The 19401-nt window shown below is 39.0% G+C and overlaps 1 protein-coding gene across 1 annotated transcript in view; it reads left to right on the top strand.

Annotated features, from left to right (window-relative positions):
• Positions 1 to 19401, top strand: part of PKP2 (plakophilin 2) — a gene marked incomplete at both ends in the record, with an annotated part of 42850 nt that overhangs the window by 8250 nt on the left and 15199 nt on the right. Inside the window, 4 exons of the mRNA XM_082308980.1 lie at positions 2292 to 2986; positions 8689 to 8827; positions 11864 to 12071; positions 17276 to 17453. Of these exons, the coding sequence (XP_082165106.1) occupies positions 2292 to 2986; positions 8689 to 8827; positions 11864 to 12071; positions 17276 to 17453 (1220 nt within the window). The remainder of the gene's footprint in view (positions 1 to 2291; positions 2987 to 8688; positions 8828 to 11863; positions 12072 to 17275; positions 17454 to 19401) is intronic.

The following is a 19401-nucleotide window of genomic DNA, read 5'->3' as shown; positions in this document are numbered from 1 at the left end:
CTCCACTAAGGCAGAGGCTGTGACAAGTCAGATCTTGCTGCCCACCAGGCAGCAGGTCGGTCAGCACATCAATAGCTCAAAGTGGCTGGAGGCCGTGCTGCTACTCACCCAGCCGAACAGTTGGGGGTTGCTAGACAAAATCCAGTGATCCCACAGGGTAACGAATGGCATAGGTAGGAGCTGGGAATGTGGTGAAAGAGGTTAGGGACTTAAGCATCCAAAACCACAGGAAAACAGATTGCTTTAGTTTCATGATGACAGGTAGAGTGTTCCTTATCATTTAAAATAATCCTGAAAATAATGTTGTAACCTGTTTTAGCATTATGAGAATTTTATCAGTGCAGTCCTTGCAATGCAATGGTGTTTCTAAACTGTCTAATCATAAATTCACTTGTTATTTTGACCAGCTTTTCTTGGGTTCATGGCCTGAGTGCTAAGATAAATAATTGGTTTTCTGCAGGGTTTGTGACACAGCTCATAACTGGTAAGAACCTATTTGAGGGAGCAACCATATGACTTGGAAGTCAACACATAGCTCAATAGCAACACTGCTGCATGATCAACATTAGTAAACTGAAACCAATTCAGCTTGGGAACAGAAATATTTAATAAATAGCAGTGTACGTAGGGGCCAATTCTTTCTTAATTTTAGATTACTCAAGAATGGCTTATTCTCATTAAAGGAAATAGCCCAGCTTCTGGCCAGTTAATGAAGCAGCTCTGGCTCTGTATGGGTAGAGTTAGAACCATTTACTTAAATACATTTCCTTCTGTCTCCTCCTATCCTCTGTTCTCACCTATCATGCAGTCCATGATATTTGATGTGAATCTCTCCTTTCTAGAAGAGAGCAACAAGAGGAAAACTGGAAGTTACATAGGAACCACGAGAAAATACTACAGTTTTCCAGGCAGGGGAGAAAAAAAAAAGGAATAAAAAAAAAATGGAGAGACTATTTGTCCTGTGGGAAAGCCAGAAAAAGCCACAAGGTCTAGTATTTCACAAAAGCATTAATTTCCTTGTCCCCAAACAAAAGATAAAGATATCCTTGCATAGCTTCTGTAGAATAAACAGATATATCCAATGATCTTTGCCTCAATTTACTAGATTCAGCAACCTTTACTCCTTTTGTGAGTCGATTATCATCCTCAGTAACTCCTCAACAGTTAAATTAAGGGATTTCAGCCTGTCCACTATCTGCTAAGTGCTGTCCCTTCAATTAATAGCTTCTGTAAGCTTCTCAGCTTACCTTAAAATTGCCTTTAATATTACAAAACTTTAATACAACATGGAAATAGAATATACGGGGCTTTGCTTTATGGCTGGATCACACTATGCTTACTGATTTTAAAAAAATTGGGCCATGACTCCTTTATTTCAAGGCCAGGTAGTCTCCCAAGTTGATTTAGTTCTGGAAGGTCTTGAATAGAGTATGATGTCCAATTTAGAGCATAAGAAAAAGGTGGAAAAATTGGAGAGGCTCCAAATGGCACCTAACCAGTAAGAATCTTGAGGATACATCCTACAAAGAAAGGTTGAAGGAAGCGGGTTTGTTGAGTTTAGAAAAGAGAAATTTATAAAACAAGATGATGATCCATTACTGTCCATGCCCATTAGGGACAGGAAAAGAAAAATCATCCTAAGTTGCAACTGTAGAATTAGTGAAACTATTGAGATGGTGAAATGGTCATTTTGGTTTCCTTGGAATGTTATGTAATCTCCTTCATTTTTAAGAGGTTAGACAAACAGGGAAGGGACTGTCTCGTTTTACTAGATCCTACCACAAAGTGAACAGGAGGGCTCTAATAACCTTATATTAATAAGGTTAATAGCAATATGCAGACACTTTAGTATAATATTTTAATATCTGACTGGTTAATTTTTTTCTGTCTATTGGACAGCCTTGAATTTAATTTTAGTAGCAGAAGTGGGTGTTAATCCCCAAGGAGTTTCAAACTGAAACTACAATCTCCATTAATAAGCAGACTGTTCACTACCAGGCACAATTGACTTAGGCACCTATTTTAAGTTAATGACAGACAGAAGGCTAGATGCTTATTTTGTCTCCTAATGTTTAGACCGTACTTCTTTCTGCCTTCGTTAGGCAGATACAAAGAAGTGTGACAGAATCCCATTTAATACACAGTTTTGGTGATGTTCACATTTTGTTTTCCGATTCTGATAGCAGCCCTTAGAATTTTTATCTTTACTTTTTTGGTTTGGTTTCTTTGCTATTAATCCTAAATGTTGTGACCTTACTCTGACTCCTGTTCTTTTATGCACCCTTGAACAGGTGGCCTCACCGTCCTCTTATACAAATGGCTGGGGGACAAGGATTACTTACAAGACAGTGGAAGAGAGAGCTCAAAGACAGCCTCTGAAGAGACTAGAGGTTTCACCCCAACGAGGTCCTGAAAGATTGTCATACGTGTCCAGTGATTTTCACTATGATGGAGGGATTTCAACTGGATTCTCCATGAGACATGGAGATAGCAGGAGATCCGTCGGGACTGTCCCACCAAGATATGCTCGGTCTGAGATTGTTAGTTACACTCTTCGTGATTCAGTGAACAGGGGACGCTCTTTTAAGAGACACTCCCACATGGGGGCTATTAATGATGCCATCCTTGATGGTGTCTACCCCAGCCCCACTGTACCTCTGTACCATCAAGCAGGGAACAGTCGCAGTATGACCAACCTTTTGGAGAAAGAGAACTACCTGACCTCAGGCAGTGCGATGGGACAAGTGAGATCACCAATTGCTTCCCATTTGGGGTCTCAAAACAGGCAATCTTTAAGGTCCAGCCAATACCAAACTACTTTCAGAAGCACACAGACCAGGAGGGAAGCTTCCCAACCAGCTTCAATAACCAGTGTCGCTGCAGAAATAGATGGGAAGAGGATGCCATTGACAGCTGCTATGGCAGCAGCAGGGAGAAATGGTTTGCTGCAGAGCGAACAAGTCACCATCAATGGATCTCAGCTAGGGTAAGCACAATGCAGGACCTGCTTTAGTTCTGGGGTGTCACAGCTGAAAGGAACCTGTTTGTTTAAAAAGAGAAAGTAAACTGACAGCTTATGGTTCAGCAGCCAACACGGTGTATGAAATGTTAGTGCGGAGGATGTAGAAAATAGGTTTTGCTTTTAAAAGTCCACTTCCAGTGCCACAGAGGAAAGGGAGAAAAAAATGTATGTGTATGTACATACTGCAGGGTCCGCATCTGCTCAGGTTTGGGACCCCCTTTTGCCAAGAGTTAATCAATTTTATAAGGAGACATGAAGTAGTTGCTGAGTAATTTACAACCTAAGTCACAATACACAGTAATGCATTGGCAAATTTTGTGCTCATCAGAGGCCGGATGATTTCAGCACTGGTTTTCACAAGAATATGTCAGAAATCTACTAGTGAAGCAGCTTTTGGCAGAGTGACAATTTCCAGTTAAAAAATCCTTCATGGTTTCAAGGAAACTTTTTAGTTTTGATAAACTTCAGTTAAAACACAGGCAGAAATTTCTCTTAGCTCTGTAGCACCATCCATCCCTAGAACAAATATAAACTGCTCTGAATCTCAGGAACCCAGGGCTTCTCACTACCATGAGATCCTACATGCTCTGAGGACACTGCATTAATTTGAAGCCCTGTTAGCTCCATGGGAGAAATTCGCAAAGCTGCCCCCAGAGTTCAGGAAAATTGTTTAAACTCTTAGAAGCGTTCTTTTTTTTTTTTTTCAAAATTACTTTTTTTTCCCCCCTGAAATTCCTTTCCAGAGAAGATTTCAGAATGTCTAAAATCAGTTTCATTTTCAAAAGAGAAAATTTATCAGTTCTGAAATGCCCTGCAGGAGTGAATATTTTTTTTCATTTCAGAATAATTCTGAATGTTTCCAGAGCTCTTAAGATTCAATGGATGGAACAAACCACTTGGTAAACACGAGATGGTTACTTCCACTGTTTACTGGGGTTTCTGTTGTTGTTTCATAATCCAAATAGGATCTCAAGGCTACTTATAAGTTAATCATGGTGTATTTTACAACAGTGTTATTAAGAAGTATCTCTTTTTCCATAACTGTGTACCTGTTAAGTTCATTTTTCCAAAGGCCACCTTTCTTCTTTTTCTAAATTTGCTACTGTGTGAGATGAGGCATCATCTGATATCACTGCTACATACAGATCAGGTATTTTCTGTCATCAACTACATGTTGTGTGTTATGACTAGATTTACAAACATATATGGTCTTGTGCCCTCATCTGATCTGGATCGAAATTTTCACCTCTGGAAGTTGAGAGATCTGGTATTAACGATGTGACTCTTAAGTATTCGGTCTTTACAGCAAGTAAGTCCAGAAAAAAACAGCTGAGAGCTCACAACAGCTAAAGAATTGGGAGTAGTACTGTTGAAAATAAGTACCTGGGAAGACTTTGTTTCTCAGTAAGACAATTTACAAACAGGTATATATCCCATTGACTTAATCATTTACTTAACTTTAAGCACGTTCTTGAGTGCATTTCTGAGCCACAATCAGCAATTTTGGTATTTAATTTTGTGGGGGAGCAATTTTGGTTCTTCTTTTGCAGGTGCAGACACTGGAGTCTGGTTGTCTGCCTGCACAAACATCAACCAAAGTGTTTTTCCTACCTGAAAATGTAAACAACTATCTTCAGTCATTGTTCAAGTGGCTTGCTTGAGACCATACTGAACTCAGGTGGAAGATTTGTGACCTAATGGAAATCTTTTTGGCAGCATAATTCCTTAAGTGCCAGTTTTTAAAGTTCAGCTTTTGCTGGAAATTATAGAGGAAAACAATTGGAAGTGCTGTGAAAGCCTCTAAAGTTCCTTTTGCAGATGTTCACAGATTTCATTTATCTCAGTACTTATTTTACTTGTACATATCTTGTTTAGATTTTCAAATATCTTAGGTTCCACTTCAGTTTCATAGCTGGGTTTTTAGGGGAGTGAGGGAGTCTTTATTCTACCTAAAGTTTAAAAAAGTCTCCATGAAATATAATAGCTTATATTAGTGAAGAGCCTGGTTAAAAGCAGCGTGTAAGATACAATTCCGCAAGAGATTTGCACCACTAGGTTCTTAAATGATGAGGAAGAACCTATAGCCATTTTAGCTGACTGAAGTCAGTATTTGTTACACATGCTTACGTAATAACGTGTGTATGGTATCCACATACATTATTACTATTTTCAGACATCGAAAATACACATTTAATAACTCCCCTTGTAATTCTCGCCAGTGGAAGGACTTGATGCAGAAGTCCTATTTTGGTTGTAGTACATTCTAGTTCATCCACATCTAGCTAATGCACAGTTTAATATAGATTTAAGTATTTAAAACATAATAGACAACATTTTGCTTTGGGATATACACTGCTGTCAAATCAGAGGTATTTCACTTAAGTCCATCATTCCACCAGTAGTACAATGATTTCCTCTGACAAGACTTCTCGGTTTAAGAAGTTAGTAGAGACTTTCACATTTCTTGTCATTTCCCATTCTCTTTGATTTTAAGGTCGCATTATCTGATATATTGCTCCCTTACATGTTGCTCCCTTAATAATGGAAGGGGGGAAAAAAAAGATAAGCCTGTTTTCTGAGTAATTTGATTTTTCCAGAAATTTGTACTTTTTAATGCAAATCACAATTTAGGTCTTTCTCAGGTTAATTAAGAGGATGTAAAATAGTTGCATAAGGTTAAAGAGAAGCAGTGGGCTAGGTGTGTATAGTATTTTGAATGTATGTAAAAGCATTTTCAAACTTTCTGTAGAAGAATTAGCTCATGCTGTGAAATCAAAGTAGAAAAATCAGGGTATGCTATCTCTGTATCTTCTGGTAAAATGAAGAAGTTAAAAGCATCCTCATATCAAGGGTTTAGGAAAGAGAGTCAACCTGAAGCTATCTGAGAAACAGCTGCTTACAGAATCTGACCTCTAAATGTGCTGAGAGCTGTCACAAAATGATGAGACAACACAATGTATATATCTCAAAAATGTTATATTCTGGCAATTAAGATGAAGTCAGAACTTGTCAAGTCATTATTCCGTTTAACAACCATTGCCTGAATGTCCATTTGTTTGTTGTCATTATGCATGCTAATCAGCCACATGGCTATTAAGTTTGCCTGTAAATGTTTTGAGGGTAGGATGGAATCATTGCGTCTAATTCTATTTTGACAAAAGTTAGGGTGCTGCAACTTTATGAATACTATTGAGGGTCAAAGATTATGTTGCATCCTTTATTACTGTCGGATAAAACATTAGTGAATGTTCTTTTTATCCAATGAGGAGCAATCCTAGAATGGCAGTGCACGACAGGAGAAAAAGATTTTGGCTACTGCACGTGAAGGAGTATCAGCCATGAAAGGATAACTGGTGAATGGTGGGCTGCGGTCAGTCTCAATGCAGATCTACACACCGAGCACTTAGAAATTTGGTCTCTGGATGTACATGTGTTTATCTCAGCCTGGCAGTGACTGCTGATGGACCTTTACTACTCTGGCACACCCTTGGCATCCTGAGGCTGAGTTCCCACATAGATTCTCTGGTGTCCCATGAGGGATCAGCTCATGCAGCAATCTTGACCTTGGAAAGTGCATGGATAGAGTCCTTCTCTTCCGTTAGTCACTGCAGTGACTCACAACTTAATACATCAGAGATGTCTGTCACTTTGTAGAAGGCGACTGAATTTGGTCAAAGGGCTCCAAAGTTATTGAAGTGACTAAAAGGCAGGTAGGCATGCTCACATGTGCACATATATAACATGGTCACAAAACTTGTTGATTTAAGAAACCTGACTAAAACCCAAGCTTGAAAAGCCTGATTTTCTGTTCCACTTAGAAGAGAGAAAGAAGAAGAAATATGATCTGGCTTTTTTCCATTACTCATTGTTCAAGGTCTTTAAGTAGGTTTCTAATCAGTACACCCCATTTGCAACTTAGAGAAACTTAGTAGCTACTTTGTTTTAAATCTGGGCTGAAGTAAACTCTGAAAATCTGGAAGCTGTAAGCATTGCCAGACCAGAGCCCAGGGCACTAGAGATATTAACCATAGTTCTGTCTAATTTCACTTTAATTTAACCTCTCCATTGACATTCTCAACGCACTGTCCCCTTCATTTCATCTTTGTCTTGCACAAGCATGCCTCAGCACCTATAGATGCAGCATATTTGCTCAAAACACTAACTCAGGGGAGAAGACAAGAAATAACATGATTTATACCAGAGGGAAATAGAGAGGCAGGTGGAAACCTCAGGGTATGGGAATATAATTTCATTTTCAACAGGTGCATCAAAATTGTTCTTCATTTTTTTGCTATCCTTGCAACCATACTAATTATCTTTTGCCTTAGCAAAAGCAAGCAGCAGATGTTGATTTACAGTGTAGCTGGCAGGAAAAAATCCAACAAAATCCATTTTTGTCTCAGAGCTCATGAGCTCATTGTAAATATTTTGGGGAAAAGAGTCAGATTTCAATGCATTTGTAGCAAGATTCCCTGTGAGAAGTCTGCCTGATTTCTGCCTGGCTTGTCTACCTTGCTCTTCTGCAGCCTGTTCTGGGCAAGCCTGGACTTCCAGGTTCTTTCGCTCCTGCCAGTCCATTATTGAGACAGTCTCAGAGGTGTAAAAATTTTTAATTTTAGATGCACTTACTGAGGTGATTATCAAGTAAACCATTCTGATTCTGGTAGCTCTGAAGCAAGGAGTTACTGCCAATGACTGCTTGTTTCACTGTGGTTCACAGACTGCTCTCTCATCCCTTTCTGGCCAGCCTGGGATCTGGTTCTACAAAATTATTTGGTTTAAAAGAAAACAAATAGAATTCTTATGGTTTTGTCCACTTTTGTTGTTGTTGTTATTTTTTCCTTTTTTTTCCTCTGTGTGGAGAGTATTTGAAACAAAAAGTAAATAAAAAGGCTGGGGAGCATAACCACCTGTCCCAGAGCTAATGCACCTGATTGTGCCATGAATTGTTTTATGTTCCATTTACTGGGGAAAAAATGGGTCTGGTGACCTCTCTTTCCAATTTTTTAGATGGCTGTCTAACACAATTATCATTCAAGTAAACATCCTGGAAGTTGGGAGGAAAACGGCCACACATATTTTTAATCCTACCACAGGCGATGTGCATAATCAATTTAATGAGTGGTGTTTTATTTTGTCCCACCTGAAAAAAGGTTTTGCCCATCTATTTCAAACTAGAACAACTTTTATGAGCTTGAAAAAATCAAGTACTGAGCCCTGCATATATGTAGTCTGGGGACTGAGAAACTGAAGAAAGGCATGAAAGCAAACATACAAAAGCAATCATCATATTACTGAGAAAAATATCAAGGTATCTTCATGATCAGTAAAAGACACTCTAATTTGGTTATGGCCTTCTTTGGATCTTAGTCCTTCATTCACTGCTGTTTCCATTTTGTTTTTATAATTTGAAGCATGACTTACTTTGTCCAGAGCCTCTCATTGTTGCAACACTTCCATTTATGATTTTCTCTTCCTCCAGAATATTAGTATCTCTTAAAGCTTTTATGAATATTTTCTGCTACTGGAAAGGGAGTAATTTTCTAAGAAAAGCTAAAGTTACTTGGAAAATATGAAAATCTTGGTACTACAAGAATTTTCACAGGCTAAATGATGATTTTTCTGCAGTCTTGCTTCACTATATTTCCTCTGCCTGTACTTTTAAGGAGCCCAGAAGGGGAGATGACTCTTGAGCGTGCAGTGAGCATACTGAAGAGTGAAAATACACTGTCCGCACCTAGGATTCTTGCTGCAGTGACTTTCATACAGCATGAGTGCTTCCAGAAAGCAGATGCCAGAAGAAAAGTAAGTAATTAGTTTTATGCGAGTTGCAATCAGGTAGAGCAAATAACTTTCTATACTGTATGGTACTGTGTGCCAACATGAAAAAAAGGCATTCCAAGAAAACTTGTAGGGTACTGATGTTGAATATTTTCCCTAAAATATGCTCATGCTTTTTGCTGCAAATTCTTTTATATCAGTGGAATGGCACTGGTCTATGCTAGCAAAAGTTTGGTCTTTAGGATTTCATGATAGGGTACACGGAAATGTAGGGTAAGACAGGACATCAAGAATTCACCCAAACCATCTGTAATTACATATGTGTATGACCAGCTTTTAAAAAATCACATCAGTTAGGATCCCACAAGCTCCTGCAGGCAGAGTTTTACTACTCTTACCAGTTATTCCTAAAGTATAACTTAAATCTCCCTTTTGCAAACTAAGTTGATTAGTTTCTATCCTGTCTTGATGGCTATGGAGAAAAATGCCTATTTTTCTATCCCTTTTATAATGTTTTTTTCATATAAGTTAAGGCTGCTAAGTGTATACCCACTTAGTCTGCTCTTTTTTGGCCCAAATGAACATAGTTCTTTCAGCCTTTATGAGTAAGTTGTAGAGTCTGAACTTTTTGTCAACATCATTCCGCCTGTCTTTCATTTTTGACTGGCATGCTTACACCATTGGTACAGAAATATCCCAGAAATTGAAACTCTGGAGTACAGTGCAAACTTATTCAAGCTTCAGGGTTTGCTTGGACTGCACAAATACATTCATACAGTGTATGGATTAGCCAAACAGGTAAGGGCTTGCTGGGACTGCACAAGTGCATTAATACATTGTTTGGATTAACCAAATTTGTTAAGTCTCTTACAAGAGGCTTGTTAAATCTCTTACAAGTTTTTTGAAAGGGCATATTAAAAATATTCTCTTCTTCCTTTTCTTTAAATTTCACTATCAAACACAATTATGGCTCTCTTGCTGAACAGTTCTGTACATTAATGTGTAAAGTGGTTGTTTATTTCAATAGTTTAAAAAAAATTCTTACACCTGCTTTGTTTTGTAATTTTCTTGTTATTATTCATACATAATCTCAGCCTTAACTCCATGTTCATGTATATGCAGTACAGTTCAGTGACAGCCAAACATCATGCAGTCCTTTGGTAGTTTTTGGTAGTTTTAACTTGTTTCACAGTAGATGAAAGTCTGGTTCTTTGAAAAAAGCACCAGTACAATTAGCAGCCCTAACTTCAGTCTGAGGACAGAGCTTCAAAATTGAATGTTTGAAGGTGGTTTATTATTCAAACCTCTCTCAGGCAGCTTCTCTGAAAAACAAGTGGATGAGTAAAAGAGTTCAAATTGGAGCCATCAGCCTGAAGCCTTCTTTTATTTTCCTGTCTATGCCACATATGCTAGCTGAGTTTTTCTGTTTGGTGCCCATCAGACTTGTTCATGTTGGCATTGTCTTGTTTCCTCTTTTTAGTCCTTCAGCCTGTGTTCCTTTTCTTTGTCTCCCAATGCTTTGTTCCTGGATACCTGAGAGTCTGTGGGTCTGGTGGCTTTTCTTTTTTTTGTGAACTTGTTTTCGTAGAGTATTTTGGTGAATTTTGTCTACCAATGAAAATTTAGACAGACCAATCAATAGCTTTTGTAACTTCTCCCCTGCACATTAGGTCGAAATAGCACCACTTCTTTTACAAGAGTTATAAATCACTTAGAATTACCAACCGAAATTCTGAGTAAATGTTTAAAAAAAACAACCAGCCACAGCATCAGTGTCAAAAGGGCTTATCTACTGTAATAAAATAGGTCGATACGCCTTCAGCGTGTTCTATGCTCCACTTACCTCAAGATATGTATTTCTGTGTTTCATTGTGTTAGCATCTAGATGATTGTTGAATCAGGGGGAATCAGGTCAGCAGTGCAGCAGCAAGAAACTGTGCCTTTTGTGCAACAGAATCAGAGGAGAGGCAGGCAGGCAGTGTAGTTTGCCAGGGCATGAAGGGCAAAAGGCTTTGTTAGGTTACATTTCTTCATGTTGCCAACACCTGTCGGTCATACTGAATTCTTTTTATCATTAAACTCTGGACTACTCAAAACAGTTGTATCAAATTTCTAAGTCTTTCACATGTAGTTGATTCTACACAAGGATGAGTTTGTCCACAAAACCATATGGCGTTTTGAGATGCTGGAGGAAACCATCCTCAATTGTACATGAATGTAAGGTATTTTCCATAGTAAACTCATTCCTAAATGAGCCAAGGCTTGCTTATGCCACATCACAGCTCATATGGGATTCATCATGTGCCACAACATGTAGAACTTGGAAATTATTTGTTTCTGTACAGCTGCTGTAAAATAACATCTTCTTAATTCTTTATTCATTTGGGGCCAAAACCTCATTTTCTAAAGAATTAGACACTGAAGAGTAGTCTTTGTTAAGTGTGGGTGGTTCAGTAGTTAACTAGCTTACAATGTTTAATGGTCTACATTTTGAAGTTTAGTAGTTTACTATTTTTTTCTCAGTATGCCACAGGTAAGAAGTACTAAGTATAATGTATTCTTATTTAATACACTTTCAATACATGTACAGAAGTGAACAGAGAAAAATATTGTCTTTCCATCAGGCTGGCTGCTGAGAAAAAAAAAAACCAAACTTGGCACATCAGGAACATTTTACATCCAGAAATCTCAAAGCAGTTTATAAATGTTACAGAGTTAAACCTCAAATATCCGTTTCGCCAACATGGAAGCTAAAATACAGAGCAATTAAATGTCTTGTCAGAGAATACAAATCTGCAGCAAAGCTGGAAGAGATTTAGTTTCATTCTCTTCCATTAATTATTAAAATATGATGCCTCCCTTAGTTGTGGATTTTAACTATGACTCATATGAAAGCCCAGAAGTTAACAGTCATGTCCAAATGATTAATGATCTGTGCTTCAAGTCTTTCAAATAGGAGCAAATTAAAAAAGTCCCTATGAGTATTTAAAGGTTTGCTGGGAGGGAGTTTGTCATTTACAGTATCTGACTATTCTCTGCTGTGTTTTGTTTTCCTCACAGGTTTTCTCACTTGGTGGTATCCCCAAAATTTTACAGCTTCTTGACCTTCAGAACGAGGACATTCAGCGGGCAACATGTGGTGCTCTGAGAAACTTGGTGTTTGAGGACAATGACAACAAACTGGAAGTGTCAGAGCAGAAAGGGATCCCGCCCTTGCTCCGCCTACTCCGACACACCAGGGATGTAGAGACTAAAAAGCAAATAACAGGTACTGTTTTGTGTGCAGTCAAGCATGAAGTGCTTTAAGTAGCGCACAAGCTTTCCATGTGAGGTACATGATTGTTTACTTAGGCCAGCGTTTAGCGACTAAATACAAGAACTTTGTCACCTATTCTAAGCTCTTCCCTTAGGGTGAAATTCCAAGGTCCTTATTCAAGACCAGTCTTTAAGACAGTAAGAGACTAGGAGCCGCAGCTTCCCCTCTTAAAGCTTCTTCTGAAATGACTTGAGTCTATTTGTTTGCAGGAAGCTTAAAGTCCTAGATATTCCAGAAAAGAAAGCGACGCTCCAGATAGCAAATTCTGTAGAACCATTTTGGTCAGCAGTGATTGGAGCAGTCCCAGAGGTGCCTGGGACCATAATTAATGCCCGCTACTTATGCAGCAGCTCAGCCCTCATTTTTTGACACTATGATGCAAGTGCATATTGGGACCTCCCTGTTGAAGACTGTCCCCCAGAACTGTCAGGTGCTGTGGATAGAAGGTGGTTGTCCTACTCCCCACAAACCCTACTGCCCCAAATTTCTGCTCTGAGCTCTCTCACTCCTAGCTGTTTACACCCGAGTCTGTCTTCTCAGATCTGTGACAAGCAGAAAACTGCCACAGCAACAGCCTGCTTCCTTTCTGTGTGCAGGGGAGAGAATTCCTGCAGGACATCCCTTTGGCTGTAAAGATCATGTGGCACCATCAGTGGAGTGACCTGCATTCTGGATTCAGTCTTTGCAGGGCTTATGTTCTCGTCCTTTTATTTCCCATGTCCTTGAGGAAGAATAAAAACAAGTAGGGCCCATTGCATTTTGAAGGAAGAGCCCTTTGGATCGGAAACCCCGTATTACACCTGTTGTACATCAACGTAGCAGAAGGAATGATGGGAGGAAATGGCCACCATTACTCACAAAGAAACCTGTGGTTACTGCCCTGTTGGCTTTGCAGCAGCCAGTTAAGAAATGCTCACCACTTCATCCCTGCACTCCTGTTTGACCATAGTGTCTCTAGGAAGGCAACTGCTTGTGACACACATTCATTCTAGTTAGCATGCAAAGGAAGAGCAGGCTTATATTTTATAAATGGAAGAAAATATTATGAATAAATGAATGGGGATTTATTTCAAGTGATCTTTAAAGATACCAGGAACACAAACTATTAAAATAACAGTGCTTGAAAATATACAGAAGGTGTCAAGCAGCCCTGCCTTGAAGCAAAGGCATGTTGAGACCTTCTGTAATTCTGCATTCTTTTAAGTATTTGAAATACTGTGCTCCCTAAGCTGGAGAACAAAGCTTTGTATTGTTGGCTCTTTTGGCTCAGTTCTACAGCTCTGCAACATTAAAATGTTTTAAAGTTTTTCACATTCATCAGATGCAGAATTGGGTCACTTAGTAACTTGTTGTATAGTATGTTGTCTCTCAGTGCGGGAAGCAGTGAAAATGGTGGTATAGTGTCCAGAAAGCTAATGATCTTTTCTTGCTAGCAATTTCATAATTTCTGACAAAAACTTTGACTGTGCAGGATAACTCATACAGATATTGTGAATGTCACTGTCTTCCCCTTCACCAGCGTGAAAATGGATGAAGGAGCACCTTCTGTCTGCAATTACTGCTGTCATTGAACAAGAATATTTACTTACAAAGCATACAAGACACCAACAAAACATTTAACCAATATCAAGCAGGATGTTGTAGTTTGCGTAAAGCAAAATATTCTGATATACTTTCATGCCTATCAGTTGCAAGGGGTGGCTTTAAAAATACACCAAGAGAGAAGTATTTCTCACTTTGTTAAAGGCCAAATGTGCAATCAGGAGGCAGTACACTGGGTCCCTTGGTGAAAATGGCACTACGGCATGCTTTTTGCTATCACTTGAGCAATTCTTCCAGCTCCCTAGCAAGCTGCAAGGAGCCTACAGAGCAAAGGGCAGCCTGGTTGAATGAATTGCTATGAGAATATTAACTTTGCTTCCAGCCACTTTCCTTCCCAGCCCACACTTCAAAGGCAGGCAAGGAGGGGCTGCAGACAGGAGGTAGACAATCACTGTTAAGCGTGTGCTTACTAAGGTCAGTGCTTCCAGGTGATCTTGGCATGTACAGTGATATCTAGGAAACACTGGAATTACTGTCCTGTGCAGATTGACTACGTAGCCCGAAAAGGGCTGCAACATAATGCTTTTCCAAGCACAACGCAAACCTCTGAGTGCCTTTCTACCAAAATGGTTAAACGCTGCTGAGCAACACTTTCCCTGTCTGACTGATGGCTCACCTACAAGTTTTGTTTCTCCTCTTGCATTGCGTTTGGTTTCCTACAGGACTAGTGGAATATCATAGCTATGCATGCAATCACACTGCAGTGTTGTAACACTTCCAGGAAAAGGTTAAAGCAGAACCTTTGGGCTTCCACTTGGTCAACATGAGAAGCCCATCTGTCTTTCCACATCATATTTATTACTTTCCTACTTTGACTGTAAAGTAGAGACTTCCAAATGTGTGATATGATAATTATCTGAATGTCTTCCCCCATAAAAGATTAGTAAAATAATCTTGGTACCTGATAATACCACACTGAACTCTGGTGAAAGACTCCTGGCCAAGGACCGACAGCATGTGATACTCATTAATAAAGACATCTAAGCTCAGCAGAGGAAAGTTTTTTGTTTCTACTGCTGTGTGGGAAGCATGGTGCCGAAGCACTCCACCAGACAAAAATACAGGAAGATAAGGAGGTTGTTGGAGAGAAGGAAGTTAAAACTCCGAGACACAGAAGTTTTCCCATACCGTACTTCATTACCTATCAGAAATATGATCTAATACTTGTGCACATGAGATAAGTACAGCACAGGCTTAGAAGCTTATCTTTAAGGTCACTGGCTTATTAGTACCAGCAGTGTTAATACAAACGCTTGCCTGATATTAAGCCATATCATATCATATATTCTCAAAGAGTATTTTGATGGCCTGTATTTTCTTCAAGACCTAGGCTGAGGAATACAGTCTGAGCATAGTCATGCAGTATGCCTATGAAAAAAGTGAAAGCAATAGAAGTGTATGGAGATAAATGCTGATTATGGCAAGTGCTTTGCCCCGCCTCTCAGTCTGTGCATCCCAGGAGAACCCACAAAAAGCACCAAACCAGTACCCCCACCAAAGTGGCTTTGTGCTTATGACAGTGGTTTGAAAGCTGCTGTTGGACCAGTTTACCTAATGCCCCTGTGCAGAAAATAGCTGCCTGTTTTTGCTGTGTAATTTCTGTGCTTATATGACCTCTTCTTAGGGGGAAAGAGACCTCCTCAAGATCACATTGACTGAATTTGCTAGCTTCATTTGATACAAGTAAAGTAAAGGAACCATAGGCTCTGTCCTTTGTTTGACATATAAACAAACTTCTTGCAAATCTCTTTACGAAAGGAATGAGGTTACTCCTGAATAGTAGGAGAGGATTCACTTGGAGACAATGCAGGAGCCAAGACAGGAATGGCATTTTGTAGTATTTGGAGAGCATACTGAGGAACAGAAAGTAAAATGGCTGTGGCGTGAAAAAAACAAAAAAGATTAGCTTTAGAAGGTAAGCCAGATGAGCCTCCAGGGAGTATCTAACCTCTTGATCTTGTTATCATGCGGCATAAATCCAAGAAATGAAAGAAAATTTTTCCTCCAGGGAAGACTGCAGCACAAACAGAACCATCATTAAAAGAAATATAAATTTAAAAGGAGACCCCACCCATTTTCCCAAATAACCATCTAAGGGAAACTATGCCCCTATGAATACATTATAGCATAGCTGCAAGGAAAGAGCCCACTCCTAAAGACATTTTCTAATGTGAACAAATTCATCCACACTCAGAATGCCACTGAGAGAATCCTTCTGAGCCCAGTGAGACAGTGCCTGTGGGTAAAGGTAGGATTTTTGTTGGAAAATTTACAGTGTGAGCAACGTCTCAAATTCTGTTCTGACAATTCCATTCTAGGTATCTGTCTATGATTCAAAATGCACTTGTTCCTTTTAATATGATATTCTGTCCTTGTGCCTTTGCATTTGTGCCATTCTGTCTTAACCTGCTTCCCTTACCAATGCCCTTTGGACTGCATGTCTGATTTCCTATAAGGCTTACTTATCCTTCAGGAAAGTACATTCTTCCTTTTATCCCCTAATTCAGAGGTTGAAGAGCTGATCCCAGAAGAAGGAATGGGCTGCTTCTGGCTGGCTTTTGTTTTTATTTTACTGTTGCTCACAATAGCTGAAATTAAAGTGTAAGGAGATACAAAAGAAACATTTTTTGTTGCGAACTGATGAAAGGAACATTCACTAATACTCTGCCAGTGTTTGGAGGAGGAGGGCTGTGAAACTTAGAGCAGCAAGCTGGGGAAACAATGAATGCCTTTGTAGTGAAAAGCAGAAATACGTGTCTTTTTTCAGGGGAAGAGTACTTTAAAAAGAATTGTCATCTGTTGGAATAGAACATAAGCAAAGCTAATCAATTATACAAGATTATATTTGAGATTTGTTTTGGTGTTTGGAGATTGTGAGCAGACATGGCGTGTAGTGTTACTTAATGATTTGTTTAGTGACCAATGTCTGGATAGTAACGGCCAACCAGTGTTTAACAGCTGTCCCTCCTATGAGGAATTTTGCTATCAAGTGTTAGAGCAACTTGGTAACAGGCATCTCCCGTCTTCCAGCAGTTTTCCAAAGACCTGTAAACTCACTCTCTGTAGCTCCCATCTACCCCCTTTGCATGTGAGTTTATTCTCCTACTCATTGGACTTTACTTGGTACTTGGGCATGCAACTAGTCTTGCCAGGCATCCAGAAGGGACAAATTCCTCCTGGGAAGTGTGGAGAATGATCACTGGCATCAGTGTTGTTAACTCTGTTTAGCTTGTGTTACTTTGGTAACGGAGATGATGATTGCTGCAGATGGGCAATGCACATGCAGAGCCACGGAAAACTGCACTTCTCAGTCGGGCATTAAACTATGTAGAGATTTGACTTTAATTATGTGGATAATTGTGTCCCTTTTTTTGCCCCATTTCCACATCCTCAGATCAGGGCTGGTGAACTCTTATCACCCCCTTCTGCTCCTCTTCAGGATATCAAGTGCCAGGCAGGCTCCTTCACTCATTAATTTCAAGCAGTTTGAGATTACGTCTTTCGAACTGTGTGGGAGTCTTTTTGCCACTCTGATTTTATTTTGAATATTGCAGGTTTGTTGTGGAATTTGTCCTCCAATGACCAGCTGAAGCACCTGTTGATTAGAGAAGCCTTGCAGACGCTGACCGAAGCTGTTCTCATCCCTTACTCGGGCTGGCCAGATCGAGATTACCCAAAGTCAAGCGTTTTACCTGACCCTGATATCTTCTACAATGCCACAGGATGCTTGAGGTGAGCACTCAGTTTACAGGTACCCAAAACAATAGTGATAATAAAACAGGCCTGCACACTTATTTTCTTTCTTGCTTTGAACTTTGATGGCTTCAAGAGAAGAGTTTGCATATAGATCATATTTTGAAATGCCTCTTGTGTATCAGACCAGAAGAACTACTGCTCAATACAATGAAAACAGCTTTCTTTATAAGGCTCCTATATATTCAGTTGATGGGTACTCCACAGATTAAATATATCCATAACAGAAGATAGTAATCAGAGGCCTGGTTGCAGTGCATAGTTGCATTGAAGTCAAAGAGATACGTCACTGAATAACATTTGTTGGTGTCATGTATAGTATTAGCCCCTAACTGATGATGATAGTGTAAAAACAAAGCTTTTTTACATGCTTGTAGGAGTGGTATTACAAATTAGTACTGGAGAAAAGCTAACAGTAACTTAAGAGAAACTTTAAACCTGTGTGAGCCTTTTAAAGTTATTTTAAGACTCTAGTGCCGTGGTCTCCAAAATTTTTTAATCATACACCCCTATCAGTAAAAAACTTTTGAGAACACTCCCTCAGTATACGTATATTTATTTATTTATAAATTATATACATGTACTACTGTACTAATATATTATGTACATTATAAAGCATACATAAAAAGAGAAATTAAAAAGGATGATATAAAGATGAAATAAACAATATTTAATTTTTGAATTTTATTTTTTAATGGTACAAAAATATTTCTTTCCCACACCCCAATGGACTGTCTTGTGCACCCCTTGGGGAGACCAGTGCTCTAGTGGATGTATAGCATGGTGACCTCTAAAGCCTAAGTATGTTGTATGATCTGCTGATACAAATACAAGAGTGACACTTTCGTAGGATGTGAAGTTCTTTGACCCATATAACTATTGTTTATAATCACTTTGGTAATACCTTTTTCATAAACAATTCCTGCTTCATTTTAATTTCTAAAATTTATGAAGCATAAAAAGTGACTATCCACTGGAGTCACATAAAAATATGCCTACTCTACAAACTCAAAATAATTAAGACTCTTCTACATAGCTTGAGTATGTGTCAATACTTCTGACTGGCAGAACAGATTTACAATTGTGTTTGTTGAAAAGTAACAGTGCAAAACCCCATGAAGAGTCCTAGACTATAGCAGGTAAAGCAGTAAGGTTTATTTCTTTGAAACAAAATTTCTTAGTTGTGCTGGAGCAAAACACAGTTATAGGCATTAATAGGCTTTTTATCATCACATGCCTCCATTTAGAGAATTTGATTCTATGTAAACAAGAAACGAGGTCTGCTCACCTGCTGTAATACCTGCTGAGGCCTACCAGCTTTACCAGGCACGGGAGCAGTCCTTTGGGCAGTAAGTAGAACATGCTCAGCAGTGGCCAAGTCACTCTTTTTTTTCAGTCAGCGTATAAACCACAACTAATAGTTACATTCGGTAGCATCTCCAAGGACCCTTTGGATAAATACATAGAGTTAATCTTGAGCGATAATCACTTCTCATCTAAATAGATGACTTGGAAAGGGGACATGGTACCTACAAGCACAGAGAAGTGTTCAGTTTTCAGTTGCTGCCAAAGATGCTTACTTTGATGTATCATAATCTATAGCTAAACTGATTAGAAAATTACTTAACCTAAATTAGGAAAAAGCCATTTTTTAAACCAAAGTAAGCCCTGTCTAACTTTTTGCACAAATTCAAATAAATTGAGGCCAGGCTGCAACCATGAGGTGGATAAATAGATTTACAGTTGTGTATTTACTACTGCAATCAGCTAATAGCCTCATGAACACAGTAGCAGCTACTACAGAGAAACAGTAAAGGCCTCAGTAAACACACTCCTAAATGACTGAAGTATAAAAATCACATCTTTAATAAAAACACCTTTAAAAATAACAGTCCATATAACTGTGGCCCTTTGCAAGTGCAAAGTC

Source organism: Platalea leucorodia, assembly GCF_965183815.1.
Source record: "Platalea leucorodia genome assembly, chromosome: 4".
In the NCBI taxonomy this organism is placed as follows: domain Eukaryota; kingdom Metazoa; phylum Chordata; class Aves; order Pelecaniformes; family Threskiornithidae; genus Platalea; species Platalea leucorodia.
The sequence above is the reverse complement of the archived record's forward strand: the minus strand, read 5'-3'. Positions and strand labels throughout refer to the sequence as shown.